The sequence below is a fragment of the Lotus japonicus genome, chromosome 5 (assembly GCF_012489685.1).
Source record: "Lotus japonicus ecotype B-129 chromosome 5, LjGifu_v1.2".
Classification (NCBI taxonomy): Eukaryota; Viridiplantae; Streptophyta; class Magnoliopsida; order Fabales; family Fabaceae; genus Lotus; species Lotus japonicus.
Genome location: NC_080045.1, coordinates 9,997,251 through 10,015,226, shown reverse-complemented (window position 1 = coordinate 10,015,226; position 17,976 = coordinate 9,997,251). Strand labels below are relative to the sequence as shown.

The following is a 17,976-nucleotide window of genomic DNA, read 5'->3' as shown; positions in this document are numbered from 1 at the left end:
ACGGCATAGGAAGCCCATCAGGTGGTGTTGTACTAACTGTCTAGTATTTTTCTTCATTAGATTTCATGCATTTATCTTTTAAATTTCTTTTTCTTTGTTTCATTTATATTTGTGAAAACTCACACACAAAAAATCAATAAAACACAAAAGATCTATACATGGATGGAAAACATGTATTGGTCAAAACAAGTAGAAAATATATATTTTATGTCAATATACTCTTACTTTCGGTGGTTAATTTTAAGTCATATACTATATATTAACTCAACGTTGAAATTAAAAGCAACTAGTTCATGCGTTCTTCTTCTTTCATACATGCTAGCTATTTCTCTCCGCTTTTCTCACTTTTAATTACTTTTTATCTTAATTTCTAAAATTCACAAACCTAAGTTGTCTAGTTAATTAATTTATTTCCTGTATTTTATTTAAGTTTATTATATTTATAGTTGTTTTATTGATGAGAGGTAAAGTAAGGAATTATTACTGAATTAAATCTAGTGCACTGCGCTTTTCCATGCACTATCTATCGCTGGCATCATTTCAAGTTATATATGGCAATTCCATGCAACGAAGAAATGAAACAACATTGCCCTCAGGTCGCCATTTGATACATGGTTGTGACATCCCACTATGTTATCATTATTATCATATATCACTCACGACATTTCTTTGTCACACACAAATTCAATCAATCATTTTTTTCTTAAATATCACATGTTACACACTGTGCGCGCACTGCACGCACGAAGTAGCACCAGCACACACTACGACCCTCTCTTTCTCCATAAACCAATCATAACTGTCTTCACGATCCAACCTTCATTCATATATATTGGCCGAGTATTCAATGACTTAGCTTTGAAGATTTACTTTTTTTTAATACATGATAGTAAATTGTTCAAACGATAGAATATTCCTGGAAATAGTATGTTGGATGCTCAAACCAAGTAAAAATCATGTGTAGCCGCATTAATAAAAGACTTTCTTACTGAGATGATATTGCCATTATCATGTTAATCACTTGGAAAAGCTAAAGAAGAGAGGGGCTTAATGCTTCTTTTTCGGGGAGTCATATATATATATAGACACACACACACATATACACGCACTCTCTTCATTCATGCATGCATATATATTCCTAAAGTCATATATATTGGCCGAGTATTCAATGACATAACTTTGAAGATTTACTTTTTTTGAATACATGATAGTAAATTGTTCAACCGATGCTGAGTATTCAATGACAAAGCTTTGAAGATTTACTTTTTTTAATACAAAATAGTAAATTGTTCAACTGATAGAATATTCCTAGATATAGTATGTTGGATGCTCAAACGAATTAAAAATCATGTGTAGCCGCAATAATTAAAGGACTTTCTTACTGAGATGATATTGTCATTATCATGTTAATCACTTGAAAAAGCTAAAGAAGGGAAGAACTTAATGCTTATTTATCTGGGGAGTCATATATATTTATATATATATATACACACACACACACTTACTCTTCATTCATGCATGCATTTATATTCCAAAAGTATATACATTGGCCATCTATTCAATGACTTAGCTTTGAAGATTTACTTTTTTTTTGAATCCATAACAGTAAATTATTCAACCGATAGAATATTCCTGGAAATAGTACGTTGGATGCTCAAACCAAGTAAAAGTCATGCGTAACCACATTAATGAAGGGATTTCTTAATGAGATGATATTGTCATTATCATGTTAATTACTTGGAAAAGCAAAAGAAGGGACGAGCTTAATGCTTCTATCTTAGGGGAGTCATATATATATATATATATATATATATATATATATATATATATATATATATATATATATATATATACACACACACACGCACTCACTCTTCATTCATGCCAGCATATATATTCCTAAAGTCATATATATTAGCTGAGTATTCAATGACATAGCTTTCAAGATTTACTTTTTTTTGAATATATGATAGTAAATTGTTTAACCGATGCCGAGTATTCAATGACAAAGCTTTGAAGGTTTACTTTTTTTGAATAAAAAATAGTAAATTGTTAAACTGATAGAATATTCCTGGATATAATATGTTGGATGCTCAAACGAATTAAAAATCATGTGTAGCCGCATTAATGAAGGAATTTCTTACTGAGATGATAATGCCATTATCATGTTAATCACTTGGAAAAACTAAAGAAGGGAAGAGCTTAATGCTTATTTATCGGGGGAGTCATATATATAGACACACACACGCACTTACTCTTCATTCATGCAAACATTTATATTCCCATAGTCATATACATTGGCCAAGTATTCAATCACTTAGCTTTGAAGATTTTTTTTTTTTAATACAAAATAGTAAATTATTCAACCGAAAGGATATTCTTGTAAATAGTATGTTGGATGCTCAATCCAATTAAAAGTCATGTGTAACCACATTAATAAAGGGCTTTCTTAGTGAGATGATATTGCCATTATCATGTTAATCACTTGGAAAAGCTAAAGAAGGGAGGAGCTTAATGCTTCTATCTCGGGGGAGTCATATATATATATATATATATATATATATATTTATATATATTCCTAAAGTCATATATATATTAGCCGAGTATTCAATGACATAGCTTTTAAGATTTACTTTTTTTGAATAAAAAATAGTAAATTATTAAGCTGATAGAATATTCCTGGATATAATATGTTGGATGCTCAAATATGTAGCCGCATTAATGAAAGAATTTTTTATTGAGATGATATTGTCATTATCATGTTAATCACTTGAAAAAACTAAAGAAGGGAAGAGCTTAATGCTTATATATCAGGGGAGTCATATATATATATATATATATATATATATATATATAAACACACACGCAATTACTCTTCATGCATGCATTTATATTCCCAAAGTCATATACATTGGCCAAGTATTCAATGACTTAGCTTTGAAGATTTACTTTTTTTTGAATACATGATAGTAAATTATTCAACCGATAGGATATTCTTGGAAATAGTACGTTGGATGCTCAAACCAAGTAAAAGTTATGTGTAACCACATTAATGAAGGGCTCTCTTAAAGAGATGATATTGCCATTATCATGTTAATCATTTGGAAAAGCTAAAGAATGGAGCTTAATGCTTCTATCCCGAGGGAGTCATATATATATATATATATATGTATATATATATATTTATATATTTATATATGTATCTATGTATACACGCACTCACTCTTCATTCATGAATGCATATATATTCCTAAAGTCATATATATTAGCCGAGTATTCAATGACATAACTTTGAAGATTTACTTTTTTTAAATAAATGATAGTAAATTGTCAACCGATAGAATATTCTTAGACATTGTACATTGGATGCTCAAACGAAGTAAAAATCATGTGCGACCGCATTAATGAAGGACTTTAATGTGATAGCTTCAATAATTACAACTCTATTTACCAAGATATTAATTATGTCATCTCCTTGTTTCCTCATTTAAGAAACACAAAAGTAACTAAGGGTATATTGCATCAACGCAAGAGACCCACATTTTTTTTCTTTGGAAACACCTACACCTAACAAATAGAAAAAAAAATTGTTTAGCACTTCTTTATATCAAACAAAGTATAAGAACAATGGTGGAGCATGGACAATATATTTGGAGGATCCAACTTAATTTTCCAATACATAAACTAAAATTTATTTTTTTAGCTCACATGCACACGACCCATGCACGCACGCACGTATGTATGCATTGTATGTTATGATCAAAGAATAAAATAAATTTTATAGGGCTTAATAAGGTTTGGTAAATAAAGCTTGCTTAGCTCGGTCTTTCATGGAATGCACTATAAATTGATCTTGATCACTCATCAGATCAATATTACTTCATCTCTTTTTCGATTAACAAAGTTTCACGGTCTTAGAAAAATAAAGCAAACAAATTAATTGAAGATACTCACTCATTTCCACTCTTAATTACTTTCGGTGGCAATTAAAACCAACTACTTTTGAATGCACGCTTCTTAATTCATTCTTGGAAGCTAATAGAAAATTAAGCTTAGTGACTGCACTAGGGAGCTAATAGAAAATTAAGTGTGGTGACTGATGACTGTGATTACGCTTATTTGAAGCAATATGCATGTAAGTGGAAATTAAATGTTGTTTTCTTACTGAGATGATATTGTCATTATCATGTTAAGCACTTGGAAAAGCTAAAGAAGGGAGGGGCTTAATGCTTATTTCTCAGGGGATTCACACGCACACACACACACACATATATATATATATATACACATACATATATACACACACATACACACACACTCATTCTTCATTCATGCATGCATATATATTCCTAAAGTCATATATAATGGCCGGGTATTCAATGACATAGATTTGAATATTTACTTTTTTTTAATACATGATAGTAAATTGTTCTACCAATAGATTATTTATGGACATAATACGTCAGATGCTCAAACGAAGTAAAAATCATGTGTAGCCACATTAATGAAGGATTTTAATTTTATAACTTCAATAATTAAAACTCTATTTACCAATATATTAATTATTTCATCTCCTCGTTTCAAGAAACACATAAGTAACTAAGGACATGTTGCATCAACACAAGAATTTCAAGATAAAATGGGTGCCCACATTTTTGTTACTCAGGAAAAACCTACACCCAACAAATAGAAAAAGTATACTTTGCTTAGCACTTCTTTATATCCAACAAAGCATAAGAACAATGGCGAAGCATGGACAATATAATCGAGGGAGCTAAATTAAATTTTCAACACATAAACTAAAATTTATTTTTGTAGCCCACGTGCGCACAACGCATGCACGCACGTAAAGTCATTAAAATCACATTGTGTCTGCAACTGTATGTTATGATTGAAAAATGAAATTTAATTTATAGGGCTCAAATTAAAGCTTCCTTAGCTCGATCTTGCATGGAATGCACTATAAATTGATCTTAATCGCTCATTAGATCAATTTTCCTTTTTTACTTCATTTCTTTTTACTTTGACAAAGTTACACGGTCTTAAAAAAATTACGCAAGAAATTAATTGAAGACACTCACTCATTTCCACTCTTAATTATCGAGGGCAATTAAAACCAATAGAACTGCTCCTGCATTATATTATATATATCAAAAAAGAAAAAGAAAAATGGGTGGGATGTAAAAATGAATCGGTAGGGGAGCGTTTCGCCTTAGAGGGAAGTATCCGCGCGAGCAGTGGTGGACGATTTACTTGTGAATGCATTCACCTTCATTCATACTAGGAAGCTAAAGAAGGGAGTGACTTAATGCTTATTTCTCGGGGGAGTTTTCTATATATATATATATATATATATTTCTATAGTCATATATATTGCCCATGTTGCGCCCCCCTTCCATAAGTGATGACTTCGCCCAACTCCTATCACCTCAGGAGCGAGCGACGCGACACTATATTTTTTTTCCCTTTTTTCTTTTCCTATCTCTCAATCAACCTTAGGGACCACTAGGATAGTAAACTGCCCAAGAGTTCCCTTCATCCCTTTAGGTATATGACCTCCATTCTAAGATATGGAAGATAAATATAATGGCAAACGAAAACAAGCACACATCATATCATACATAGGTGGCGGAAACCCACCATATTGTTTAAGAAAATTATTCAAAGTGAGGATACACAATCCTCTCCACACCCAAAAGTTACTGTTAAGCATCACAGAAATAAAACTAACACAAGAACTAACTAAACATCATCGGACCATTAGACTTCATTCACTGTCCTTCTTCCTCCTCCGGATCCTCCTCCAACTCATGGCTGCTTTCACCGGCTGGCACTGGCATTGACACCCGTTTACCCGAGGTCTCACCTCCCTCGAACCGCTTCTTGTAGAGCCTGGCATCCTGTGAGAAGTAGGGTGGTCTCACCCGCTTCCGGGCCGTAGTTCTGAAACATGGGCCAGTCCTCCATGGGGGAGATGAACCCAAAGATTCAGGGAGTTGCGGTCCGTTGTCGGATGGTTGGCGAGGACCGATCACATTCACTAGAGCATTCGGAATGGGCACTTCGTCCAAGATGGAGTCTACGGTGGTGGTCTGCTAGGTGACGGTGGGCGGACTCAGTGTGCATGCCTTGGCAGATAAAATTAAAACATCAGGGGCATCGTCACTGGAAACCCTAAGTGTTCAACTCCTAGAATTATGCCATCCTCAAAGCTTCAAGCCATGGTTCAATTAAAGGAAGAACTTGACCCTAGAAATTCACATAGCAACGAACATATTTCTCACATGAAGATATAAAAAGGGGGTTCAAGCTGAAGGCGGTGTGCTGGTGTAGTAAGTGTACAAGTGGTGGAAAAATGTAGAAGCTCAAAAGCATTAAGTATGCTAATGCCCCCAAATACAAGGCACCAAGACTTTGATGTGTGTATTGAGAAAAGACTCAAAAGAAAAGTTAAATTACTAAGCCTTTGGGAGAATAGCAATGAATGATTTCGATCAAGAAATTGAGCTACGACGTTTATCTAGCTTGATCAAAATTAGAAGTTAAGATGATAAAGCAATCAATGTTTATTTAGCTATATCTTGTAAATACTTTAGAAGTATGCAATCTAGTAAAATCAAATGCAATCTAGTGAAAGGAGAAGTCTTGCAAATCCTTGTTGGGAGAATTCCCTAGAATACTTGTTGAACCTAGAGGGGCTTGAAAAAGAATAATTATTGGGAGAAGCCCCTATAATATTTTTTGAGCTTGAAGAGACTTGGAAATGAATACTTGGTGCGATAAGTCCCTAGAATACTTCTTGAGTCTGGAGTGGCTTGGAAAAAAATACCTATTTGGAGGAGTCCCTGATAATAATCCACAGTTTGGAGAGGCTAGATTAAGGAACACTTGGTAATGGTCCTGAAGAATACTCAAAACAACTTGGAGGGGCGGGATCAAAGAACACTTAGAAGAAGTCTTGCGAATACTTATAAAAGGAGAAATCTTGCTAATACTTGTGATAATGAAAATCTTGGTGGAAGACCAAGGACTGGATATAGCCCTTGTTAGGTGAACCAAGATAAAAATCATGTGTGCTCTTCATCGCTTACCTTCTTGCAACTTGCTCATCAATCATTCACTGCCATCAAACTCAGGATATGATAGAAGAAGTTTTTGAAAACAAAATTTTCAGTTGCCAAGTTTACACAGACACAATTCAATCCCCATCTTGTTTTCTTGTGATTTTTCTCAATGCACGAGGTTTTTACTTCTCATATGGAGAAGGGTCTCTACAAGGTAAAATATTCCTACAAGATCTCCTCCATTAATGACCAACAAACACTCGCCAACAAGATCGTCGAGAAGAAGACGAAGATGTTGTGTAAAATCATGAGCAAATCAATAGAAGGAAACTGAGAAATTTTCAAAAAGGTGTATGTGTTTGAAGGGAGGGATAAAAGGTGTGTAATTGTTGAGCTAACGATTCTCGACATCAATGTTGGAAAGATGGTTGCTCGACAGAAAGGACTATGGTGAAACTTGTGACTCAGCACGTGGCGTCCCTCAGAGGCAAGTTAGTAAGAGCCACATCTCGACAAACTCAGCAGATGAGACAAATCGACAAACTCGACGAAGGAGGCAGTTACCAAGTGGTGGGCAATTATCAGCACGTGTGCATACCCACGATGCCACAAATGGCGGCGGTTACCCACGACTCAAGGCCACCCATGTCGCAAACAAACAAATTAAAGTCACGTGCGCAAAGCTACCGGCTAAACGTGGGGTAAGGCGCTAAAATTCAAACCCACGAAGCCATCATGCATTGAAGAAAAACCGCCAAGAACGTGGAGGAAGAGACAACACTATAAATAGAAGAAGCAGCAGCAGAAAAAGGGGTTCCAACTCACACTCTGAAAAATTCACCAAAAAGCTCTAATGTCCGCATCAATGAGACTCAAGGAGCAAGGCGTGATGATGGAGGAGTACGTTGCAGAACCAGCATTTTAGTTTTCTTGCATTAAGCTTGTCAATTTCCAGTTCCTTTGTGTAGTTTCTTGTCGAATTCTACGTTTCTTGTAATTTTCATGTTATTTTGATTTATGTGACTTCATGTAATTGATCCTTATTTAATGAAATCCAGTTTTCTTTTGAGCCGATCATCACTGTCGAAAAACACTAACTCACACACAACACTTTGGCAAGACGTTTTCTCAAAAGGACCCTGAATCTAAACTTCCTTTAGTCGAACTAAGAGAATATTTGTTTACCAAAAATCACCGTAAACAGTAATATTTATAAGTAAGATAGAGAAGGGGTAGAAAAAAGTTCAAAGGTTGTGGGCGTCGAAAGAGTGCAGTAATTTCATTGGGTTAACGACTTGTTGACTTGGGTAGGGGCAACACAACAGACGAAGGAAACAGGAAAGTCGAAGACACAAATTAAGATGGTGGGGGTGAGATAGAGAGTGAGAGGGAAGAAGAAGAAGAGTGTGGGAGTGGGAGTTGTGGTGGAAGTGGTGGTCGTGAGGTGGGGAGGGATGATGGTGAGAGATAAGAAGAAGATGGTGGAGGTTGAGAAGGAAATAAGGAAAAGAGGTTGAGAGTTTTTTTGGGGGGTTATGTCTAGTTTTGTTTGTTAAAAGCATTAATTTTTTGGAGTGCTAGATCATTAAATGAGAGTCACGTTACCGTCACTCACTTCCATTAGCACTTGGGCAGAACCTAAACGGATGGACCAATATACTCACATCACTAAAATCTGGAATTGAAATCGCTTGTTTTGAAAATGAAGACTCAAATGGCAAAATCATGAAAGATCAAAAGACAATAAATGAAAATTAAACCTTAAAAATATTATTTTGGAAAAAAAAACTTTGGTGTCTACACCCAAATCCCTTCTTCTATTTGTTTCTTTTAACAAAAATCTCTGATTTGAATTAAACTATTGTTTGTTTGTTCTCCTTAGAAAAGTAAAGTTGTGGTGCCCACTAGGGCGGTCATTTTGAAAAATGGTCCACCCATGGACCAAGGAAATTTTTAGTAATTTACCTATCTAAAAATTTAAACCCTAATCCCTTCTTCTCCTTCACCAGATCTAGATCCTTCCCCTTCTGCACCTTCTTCACCATCTACTCTCGACAGCAGCAGCGATATGGATCCAGTGGAGCTGCGGTGCATCCTACACCTTCAGCATCTACTCCCCAATCCTCAAATCCATATAGGCCTACGACCAATCCACTCTCGATACTGTTTCCATCTTCAAAGACATCGGCGCCAACTTCGACGTCCTCTCCGGCCTCCTCTACTCCGCCGTCACACCCTACTCCAACCGCTGTGACTCCAACTTCACCAAATGGACCTCCTCGCTCGCTGGGCCCTGGATTGTTGTCGCCGTCGGCGCCGTTCAGATCCAAATCCAGAACCCCCTCCCCTCTGCATCTCCGCCGGCGCCGGCTACGAAATCCGGAAATTTGTTGCATCTCCGATCTGGGTTTTGATGAAGTCAGTTTTAGCTCACAGTCATTTCGTCACTTTCTTGTGCATTCGGTTACTTTCTCTTTCGCATCTTCGTTTCGTTGCGGTTGCCGGGCATAAAACCCTTTCCAAATCAGTGAAGCGGAGCCTCGCCGCTGGCGAGATTCCCGAGGTTGTTCAGCCGCCAATCGAGCACCTTGGTAGCAACCAAGATGAAGATTTTCGTGAAGACTCTAAAAGGATCACACTTCGTAGAGACCGCTTGCTCCTACGCCCTTCTCATCCTTGAGGATGACAAATTCCCTGCTACTGTATCCTTGTTTATGCCCTTTGCTTCTGGACTAGACAATTTAGTGTTCGAAATCATTGATTAATTCAGTTTATGTTTTATCTTGTTGGCAATTTGGTATGGATTTAGAATCAAATGTAGAACTGGGTTCATGGGATTAATATAAAAAAAACATTCTTTTTAGGAAGAATAAACTAGGCCTATTGAAAATGATAACATCATATATAATCTTCACCTTATTGGCAATTTGTTTATGTCCATTTGAGGACTGAAAAATGTTCTTGTTGATGTTATTCCCAGTTTAGTTTTTGTTTATTGTTGTGTTTATGTTTCAGAAAAACATAATAAGAGAAGTAATTTTACCTTCCTACCCTTTTGTCATCCTTTCGATCCTAACCATTCATCTATAGAATATTCTTAGATTTTAAGATCTAACGGTTCTTAACAGTGGACCACCCATGGACCAATTTTTAGTGGTGGAAGTCGAGGTTAGACAAGAGAATAGTTGACGAAGTAGTGGTCAAGTTTGGATTCGCGAGTGTCGTCTGAGCCTGACAAACTCTCCTTCTTCGAATTCTCCTCCCAAACTTCCAATCACAAAAACAACTTCGAACGCTCCGAACAAGAACAACAAACAAAACCCTCTTCTTCTTCTTCTTCTTGTCTTTTCCATGATGTCTCTGAAACCGTCTTCCAATTCGTCGGAGAATCTCATGCTTCCGGTATCGGACCCTCCGAGGGACCAAACCGGAGGAGGAGCAGCGCCGAAGGCCGACGATAAACTCTTCAAAGGTTCCGCCATGACCAAACGAGGTGCCTACGCTGCCATTTCTTACATGTCCTGCGCAGGTACTCACCTATTCTCTTCTCTCCCTTTTCAATTTTACTTGTTGAATATGCAATCATGCAAGGAACATTGATTAGGGTCTGTTCAATCTACTTATATAGCATGTTTGGATCAACTGCATTTTACTTCAGAATCAATTCTGAAAGTGAGAAGCTACTTACTTACAGAAGCTTTTTCCCTAGGATTGGTGGTAGCTTTAGAATCAATTGGAAAAGAGTTTCTAGATATGCACTTAAATGATGCCTATTTTTGTGTGTGTTGTAGTTCTCTTGGTGATATTCAACAAGGCAGCTCTTTCATCTTATGACTTCCCATCTGCAAATGTCATCACACTTCTTCAGGTTCATACTTAAACTCAAAATTATAGTCCTTAAAAAACTAAGGACAGTATTAACTATTCTTTTTGTGAATTATATCTTTATCCTTGTCAATTAATTGATAAGAGAGGTAGTTGTGTATAGAAACATTGACATTGATTATATTTCTTAGTCTGTATATCATTATCTTACATGAACTTGAAGAGGAATGGAGAGAGTATATTGATATGTTCTACGGCCCAAAAGTAATTGATAATAATTATGTCTACTTTTTATTTTGCACTTATGAATTGTTAAGACTCTGTTAGTCTTTTAATCTTGATATGTTTTAAATAATCTTGTTATGTTCTAAAACTTGAAAAACTGAACCAAAAACCATCAATTTCATTATCTCTTTTCAAGAAAAGAAATTATTGTATTGATTATTTAAAACATTTCGACCGCAACCATGTGAAGTCCAAGGTTGGCGTGATGTTAGGGTTTGGGACCTTTTATTTAACACAGAACACTTGATTAGAGCTGGATTTTGAACAGTGTCAGAATATATTGATGACGCAAATGATTTGGATTCTACATGGCTTGCATATGGGTACAAAGTACCTCCCACTAACATTATGTACATGTATCATTGTAATGCTTGGTAAAGATGTATGTAAATATTTTTGACATTGAAATTTGAATACAAAAAATCAAATGTATCAATATCCATGTTTAATCCAATAAGTACATAAACTGGATGCATATCGGGTACAGGTATGGTAACCATGCAGGAGTACCCATTTTTTTGTTCTTCCCATGATTCTTTTGAGACAAGACTTGACAGGCCACAAATTTCTTCTATTAGAAGTTTTGGGCATCTCATGCACTAGATTGTAATTTTTAAACATGATCCACCTTTGTTATCTTTCTGCTCTAGTCTAACCATATCATAGTATTTGGTTGATATATAGCTTTCTTCACAGTCCTTATTTGCTTCTCACAGAGTATTGCATGCTATATAGATTTATAGTTCTGCTCTAAACTTGCATTCTTGATTTCTGTGGTTCATTATTTTTTCTTTTAGTCTGCTATTCTGCATTCATCTCCTCATTTTGATGCTTAATTTAAAACTTCAATGCTCCACACTGTAAAGCAGTGTATATATATTGAAAATTATGAAGTTTTCAGACTAAGTTATTATGGACTAGTTAACTTAATTAAAGCAGCAATGCAAGACAACAAGAGTTATAATTGCATGCATTTTATAAGAGTTAGGAAGGGATTGTGTTTGGATATAAAATATTTGGTATCTAAGCTGTGTGTACTGTACACTTCTATGCAGTTTAGAAGGGGTGGAAAGGAATTATGTTGAATATAAAACATTATGTCACTAAGCTGTACTACACTTCTATTGACTACTATCATTCTTTTGTTGTGAAGATCCACTTGATCCATTTCATATTTCCAAACACGCTTCTGTGCTTCTTTTTGTTGCAGATGGTATGCTCGTGTTGTTTTCTCTATTTATTGAAGCGCTGGAGGATAATTTCTTTCGTGGCTGGCGAATCTTTACTTGTATCAGAGAACTCAACAAAATTTGTATCATTAAAGACATTGAAGCACACTTTTCCTCTAGCAGGAGCATATTTACTTTACATGGTATGCCTCACTTTCCTCCCCCATCTCCGTACTTGGACACACTCTTAATAATTCATTTTCTTTTTTATTATGTTTATTCACTGCTGCACTTCTCCTTAGCTAGTCACAATGGAGTCTGTTCGAGGAGTAAATGTTCCAATGTACACCACCCTTAGGAGGACCACAGTGGTCTTTACGATGCTTGTAGAGTTTGTTCTGGTGGGGCAGAGGTATACACCCTCTATCATTTTCAGGTAAATTGCTTACTCAACATTTGTTCTTGTTGTAATTGCTGATTTATTACTTTTATCAACTGTTCTGTGACGAGAGAGGGAAATAACTATAGCAAATGATGCCTTGCTCTGCATATGGTGATATTGAAAAAAAAACTTACTAGTATTTGTTGCACGAATACATGCTGTATAGTCAGTCATTAAATATCTGAGTGTTGTTAGTCACAAAAGAAAAATGAAAGACTTTTGTATTGAGATGTTCTCATCGTTAAAAGAATATACATTGACTAGGTGATAGGTATGCAGGGTTAGTTAAGAGATGTTAGCAGTTGTTAGTAAGTTAGAGGGTTAGTTAGAGAGTCAATTAGGCATGTTGCCTATAAATAAGAGAGGTTAGTGAGCATTAGGGGGTTATCTTGGTTATCATTTGGTATTGGGATTAGGAAGAGGGTGAGGACTCTCTAGAGGGTGTGGACTCTCTTGTATCTCTCTCTAGTTCCCTAATTGGGGATTAGGGATTTGTGTGAATAATATCATATTTCTGGTTGGTTCCTATCACTAAGTAACTAATGTAATCAACTCTGTTGAACAATGAAAATTTACCATTTTGCATGAATTTATTTTTGTTAGTGCGAAGTTATTTTCTTGGAATCTTTTCGTAATCATTCTTATTGAGAAGCTTGTGTGAATGAGTTAAAATTCATGTGTGAAATTCTCAAGGGTTAACAAACTTTGGTCTTCAACCTGTGTAAGATGATGTCCTGTGTACACACAAACACACACACATATATATATTGTTATGCATCTCGAAGTTACATTGGAGTTGCACCAAATACTCTCATTCGGAACTACCGGTGAAAAAAAAGATACTTTTTTTGTTTATTGAGAAATGGAGAAATGTTCATGATAGGATATCATGTTGCCATATGATTTATTAAGTCGACTCCACTCAGCAGGAAAAAGGCTTTGGTTGTTGTTTTGTTGTATTGGGAGATAGGGAATTGAACCATTATGAGTTTGGGTTATGTTCTGAGTGCACTTCATATATGTAATCTATTGTTGGACATTGGAAATCAAGTCTTGGAGATGCTTCCCTTGCATGAACTGTTGAAAGTTGATATGCATTTGCATAATGAATAACATAACTGGTTCACTATCCTATGTTATTTCTCCATTTTCCTTCATAACTCTATGAAGCCTAAGTTCAAATTTATTTTAATGAACATCCGCCTGATTCCTTCATTCAACTGAAATTTATAAGGCTGTTATCAGTGTTTGCTTGATTGTCTTTGGTGCATTTGTTGCGGGAGCACGGGACTTCTCCTTTGATGCTTATGGCTACGCCGTTGTTTTTATGGCAAACATCACCACAGCAATATACCTTGCCACCATAGCCCGCATAGGTTGTATTCCTATCTATCACTCATAAAAAGTGGACAATTTATACCTTGTTTCCTCGTTATCCTGCACTCTCCTATTGATTCAGTATGCTATCTTTTTTCCCAGGAAAAACTAGTGGTCTTAATAGCTTTGGCCTTATGTGGTACAACGGTAAGCTGATAGATTGTATGGTGGTGTATTATTATTTTTTTTTTGTGGTAGGATTTCTAAATTTGAAATGTTTTTCTATTGTATTATAGGTATCATGTGTGGCCCAGCATTACTCATCTGGACATTTATTCGGGGTGACTTGAAGATGGCAATCAATTTTCCTGATCTCTTCTCACCTGGTTTTATTGTATGTTCTGCATTAACCTTCTCCTTCATTAAGTACTATCAGTGTTGGCTATTCGCATTATTTTCTAAAAGAAGCTTATTGGGAAGTTAACTAGTGTCTGTTTGGAGTAAATAATATGGAGATCAAAAGAAAATGCTCCCCCCCTCCCCTTTTTTAAACATGTCTACCCTGAGCTATGTCAGCCATTTCCTTAAGGAAAATTATTTATTATTTATGACAATCTCCCAACTCAGTGGTGATGCCAATGGGTATAAATCCAGTGAAGGGGAAGAACAAAATACAGAATTTCAGACACGGAAATTTAACCTCCCAAGAAATATTGTTTACATACACTGTCATTTCGCATATTTCTAACTATCTATCTCAAAAACTCTACCTAGCTAACTGGATAGAATTACCTCACAAATGCTAACAAAATAAACAGCCTGGGGGGAAGTGGAAAAGTACAATGTAAACAGACTAAACCTGACAAGCTATGAACATTTGTTCTATATCTAATCTGCTAAACTTGTTGATGGGCATTTGCTGATGTAACAAACTATAGCAGACAAACATGTCTCATTTTTTAAACCAAAATCTAGCCGAAGTGAAAATGGGCCAAACCACTACTTGCCATTTGATCTTTTATCCCTGATAGAAATATGACTACGGTTTTAGAACTGCACCAAAACAGCCAGTTCAGATAACCCTAAAAGGTACTTTTTTTTCTTTTCCAAAACCAGTATTTATACCTTTAAATCAACACCAAACAGGTCTTCATGTAATACATTGGTACTTTGGTAGTTGAACTGGTTCTACTTCTACAGAAGAAAACAACTTTAGTTGTCCAATCTTTTTTTTCACTGAATAGATTGTTCAGAATTTATAAACAAAACTCAGCTGATCTCCTTGTAATACAAGCTTGTAAGTGATAACATAACAATAGTTAGATTTCTACAGTGAGAAGCTACACCTCTAACGCTTAAACATTCAGTGAGACTAATATAGGATGAGACTTTTTACTTCTCTTTATTTATTATATGTGGAACTAGTATAGGGTAAAAGATCATGCCTACAAGTGTAGTGTAGTCCATTTGTTTAATTTTTTTTATGTGATAAATTAATTTAATTATGCTAGAAATGCATTTCAATGTTTTTTCCATGATTTGATTTATCCTCTTAAGTCTGAACATAAGTATATATTGTTTTCTTACCCATTGTTGTATATTTATGCAATACACAATGTACATGTATATATGTGATCAGTATTTGCAATGCACCTATATTATTTGTTTTTTTATATTTTAAACCAGTAAAAAGTTCAGATTTCCCCCTTACAAGCATGTAAGGTCTACTGGCACTGGTAACAGTTGGTCTGGCCGTCTGAGGTTGATGTTGGAGGGTTGATCCTCCACTAGGTCATCTCTGTCCCTCTTCTGTCCAGGTGCTTGCAACTCCAATGTGCCAGAAAAAATGTAGTGTTGTATTCTGTTGAACTTACAGGTCTATCTCGTCACTAGATACAAAAAGTACATCAATGATCAATCTTTTTTCATGACAATTGTCTCAACATTGTCAGTGTTCATGTTTATCTGGGTCTTTTATTTATATGCTTTGATGGGGTGAGAATTGTGTCCAATCTTTCAATTAAGAAAGGCCAGAATTATGGTTTTGGTCATCAGCCTACGTCAATCTGATTGAACTTAATACCTGGTTTTCTCTTAATTTGAAACCGTGACAAGTTGTAATATTTCTGTATCTCTCTTTTTTTCTTTTCTTGGGCAGGTTATTTTGCTATTTTCATGCACACTGGCATTCTTCTTGAATTACAGCATTTTTCTGAACACAACTCTAAATTCAGCTGTGACACAGACAATTTGTGGTAATCTGAAGGTTCGTTTTTGTTTTGCCCATTAATGATGCACGCAGTGGTTTTATCCCTTTTATATGTCACACTTTTATTTGTATTATATGCAGTTTTTATGCTTGAATTCTAATTACTCTGTATTCATGTCCAGGATCTATTTACCATTGGCCTTGGCTGGATAATTTTCGGTGGGCTACCATTTGATTTTGTGAGTGTTCTGTGTTCTTGTCCTGACTACTGTTCTGGTGCACTTTGGAATATTTGTACTCATGATAGAAATTGTGGTGATTTGATTTCAGTGGAATGTAATTGGGCAACTTCTTGGTTTTGCGGGATCTGGTTTATACGCCTATTATAAGCTCGTTGGCAAGTAACTTGGAAAGCCAATCTTTAATTATTTGGTCATCACTCCATGAAGGGAGAAGAATCTGAATCTAACTCGGGTGTGTGGAACTTGTGATCAAGCAGTCTAGATATTTTGGAAGTTTTGCGGAATACAAGTTGACAGCAACCATGTTCTGGGGAATTAGAAGAGACCTGCAGTCATGGCTTTAGTTTATTCAAACCTCTATTGATATGTTAGTATGTTCACCCTCTCTTTGTAACTGTTAACAAACACTGTATTTTGATAACAGATTAATCTTAGTTTGAGAGAATTTTCTAGAGATAAAATCTACTGGTTTATGTCACAACTCACAATCCCCTTCACCCTCCTCTTTCTTTGTGGTTTCAAAATACAGATTAAAATGATAATATAAATGTAGCGTTTCATAGTTACTGAACAATTAAATACTATTTTCACTTTGCGCAAGTTTGCCTTAGGATGGTGCACCCAAGTGATGGGAAAGAACGAACTCATGCAAGTGCAGGGAGATGAGATGTTGCTACTTGCTATAGTGGAGAAGGCTGAGAGGGATGGCAAAACAAAGCAAAACAAGGATCACATGAGTATTTAAATTTAAAAATTAAAAATTAAAATTTAAACTGTTTATTTTAAAAACTTATAATTATTCTTTTCATCTCTCACAATACCTCACTCCTCTCACCTGATATGCTCCTATATATATAACATGACAATATAAGTCAACAATGTTGCTCGATCAAGGGGCAACGCCTTCACCAATGTCTAGATAGAGTTTGAATCCCGCGCGCGACATTTTTGAATATATTTATTGAATGCATACTTAAATATTAACCTGGACGAGTTGACTCTGAATCTTGGTTAAACTCGACCGGTTCAATAAAGCTGTAAAAATTTGATCACGTATCCGACCTAATCTTATGACCATACCTATCACGATAACGATTCCCTCAAGCCCTTGAATTTCCAACTCCTTCTTTTCCTCTTTTTATGACATTTTATCTTGTATCCCTCATTCCAGCCGCCAAACTCTCATCCAGTCACTGCACTCATTATGCAATATTGTGTTTCGCCACATGCTTATAAGGAAGCATGCCAATGTCAAAGAGAAGAAACTCTATGACATCTCAAATGTGCTCCTCCCTCCCCCTCTTACTTCTTCCTCGCCTTCCTCTAGTTACATCCTTTCAACATCAAGATCCTCGATCCTTCCATGAAGCATGCATGGTGGCCACAGCCGGTTAAATCGACAGACCGTCGACCTTTTAGTTGA

General features: G+C 35.8%; 1 protein-coding gene across 1 annotated transcript; it reads left to right on the top strand.

Annotated features, from left to right (window-relative positions):
• Positions 1-10,243: 10,243 nt before the first annotated feature.
• Positions 10,244-17,034, top strand: LOC130717769 (UDP-N-acetylglucosamine transporter UGNT1). The gene is made up of 10 exons (XM_057568130.1): positions 10,244-10,593; positions 10,856-10,932; positions 12,385-12,546; positions 12,646-12,779; positions 14,031-14,161; positions 14,265-14,309; positions 14,399-14,496; positions 16,261-16,368; positions 16,494-16,550; positions 16,642-17,034. Exons 1-10 carry the CDS (start codon positions 10,416-10,418, stop codon positions 16,714-16,716), a joined length of 1,065 nt encoding a protein of 354 aa, XP_057424113.1. The 5' UTR covers positions 10,244-10,415; the 3' UTR covers positions 16,717-17,034.
• The last annotated feature ends 942 nt before the right edge of the window (positions 17,035-17,976 follow it).

Bases quoted from the DNA above. Each gene is read 5' to 3' on its own strand.
- LOC130717769 (XM_057568130.1), top strand. From the start codon at position 10,416: ATGATGTCTCTGAAACCGTCTTCCAATTCGTCGGAGAATCTCATGCTT. The intron at 10,594-10,855 runs GTACTCACCTAT...TGTGTGTTGTAG, and splicing joins TTCTTACATGTCCTGCGCAG to TTCTCTTGGTGATATTCAAC. The intron at 14,497-16,260 runs GTATGTTCTGCA...TTTCTTGGGCAG, and splicing joins TCTTCTCACCTGGTTTTATT to GTTATTTTGCTATTTTCATG.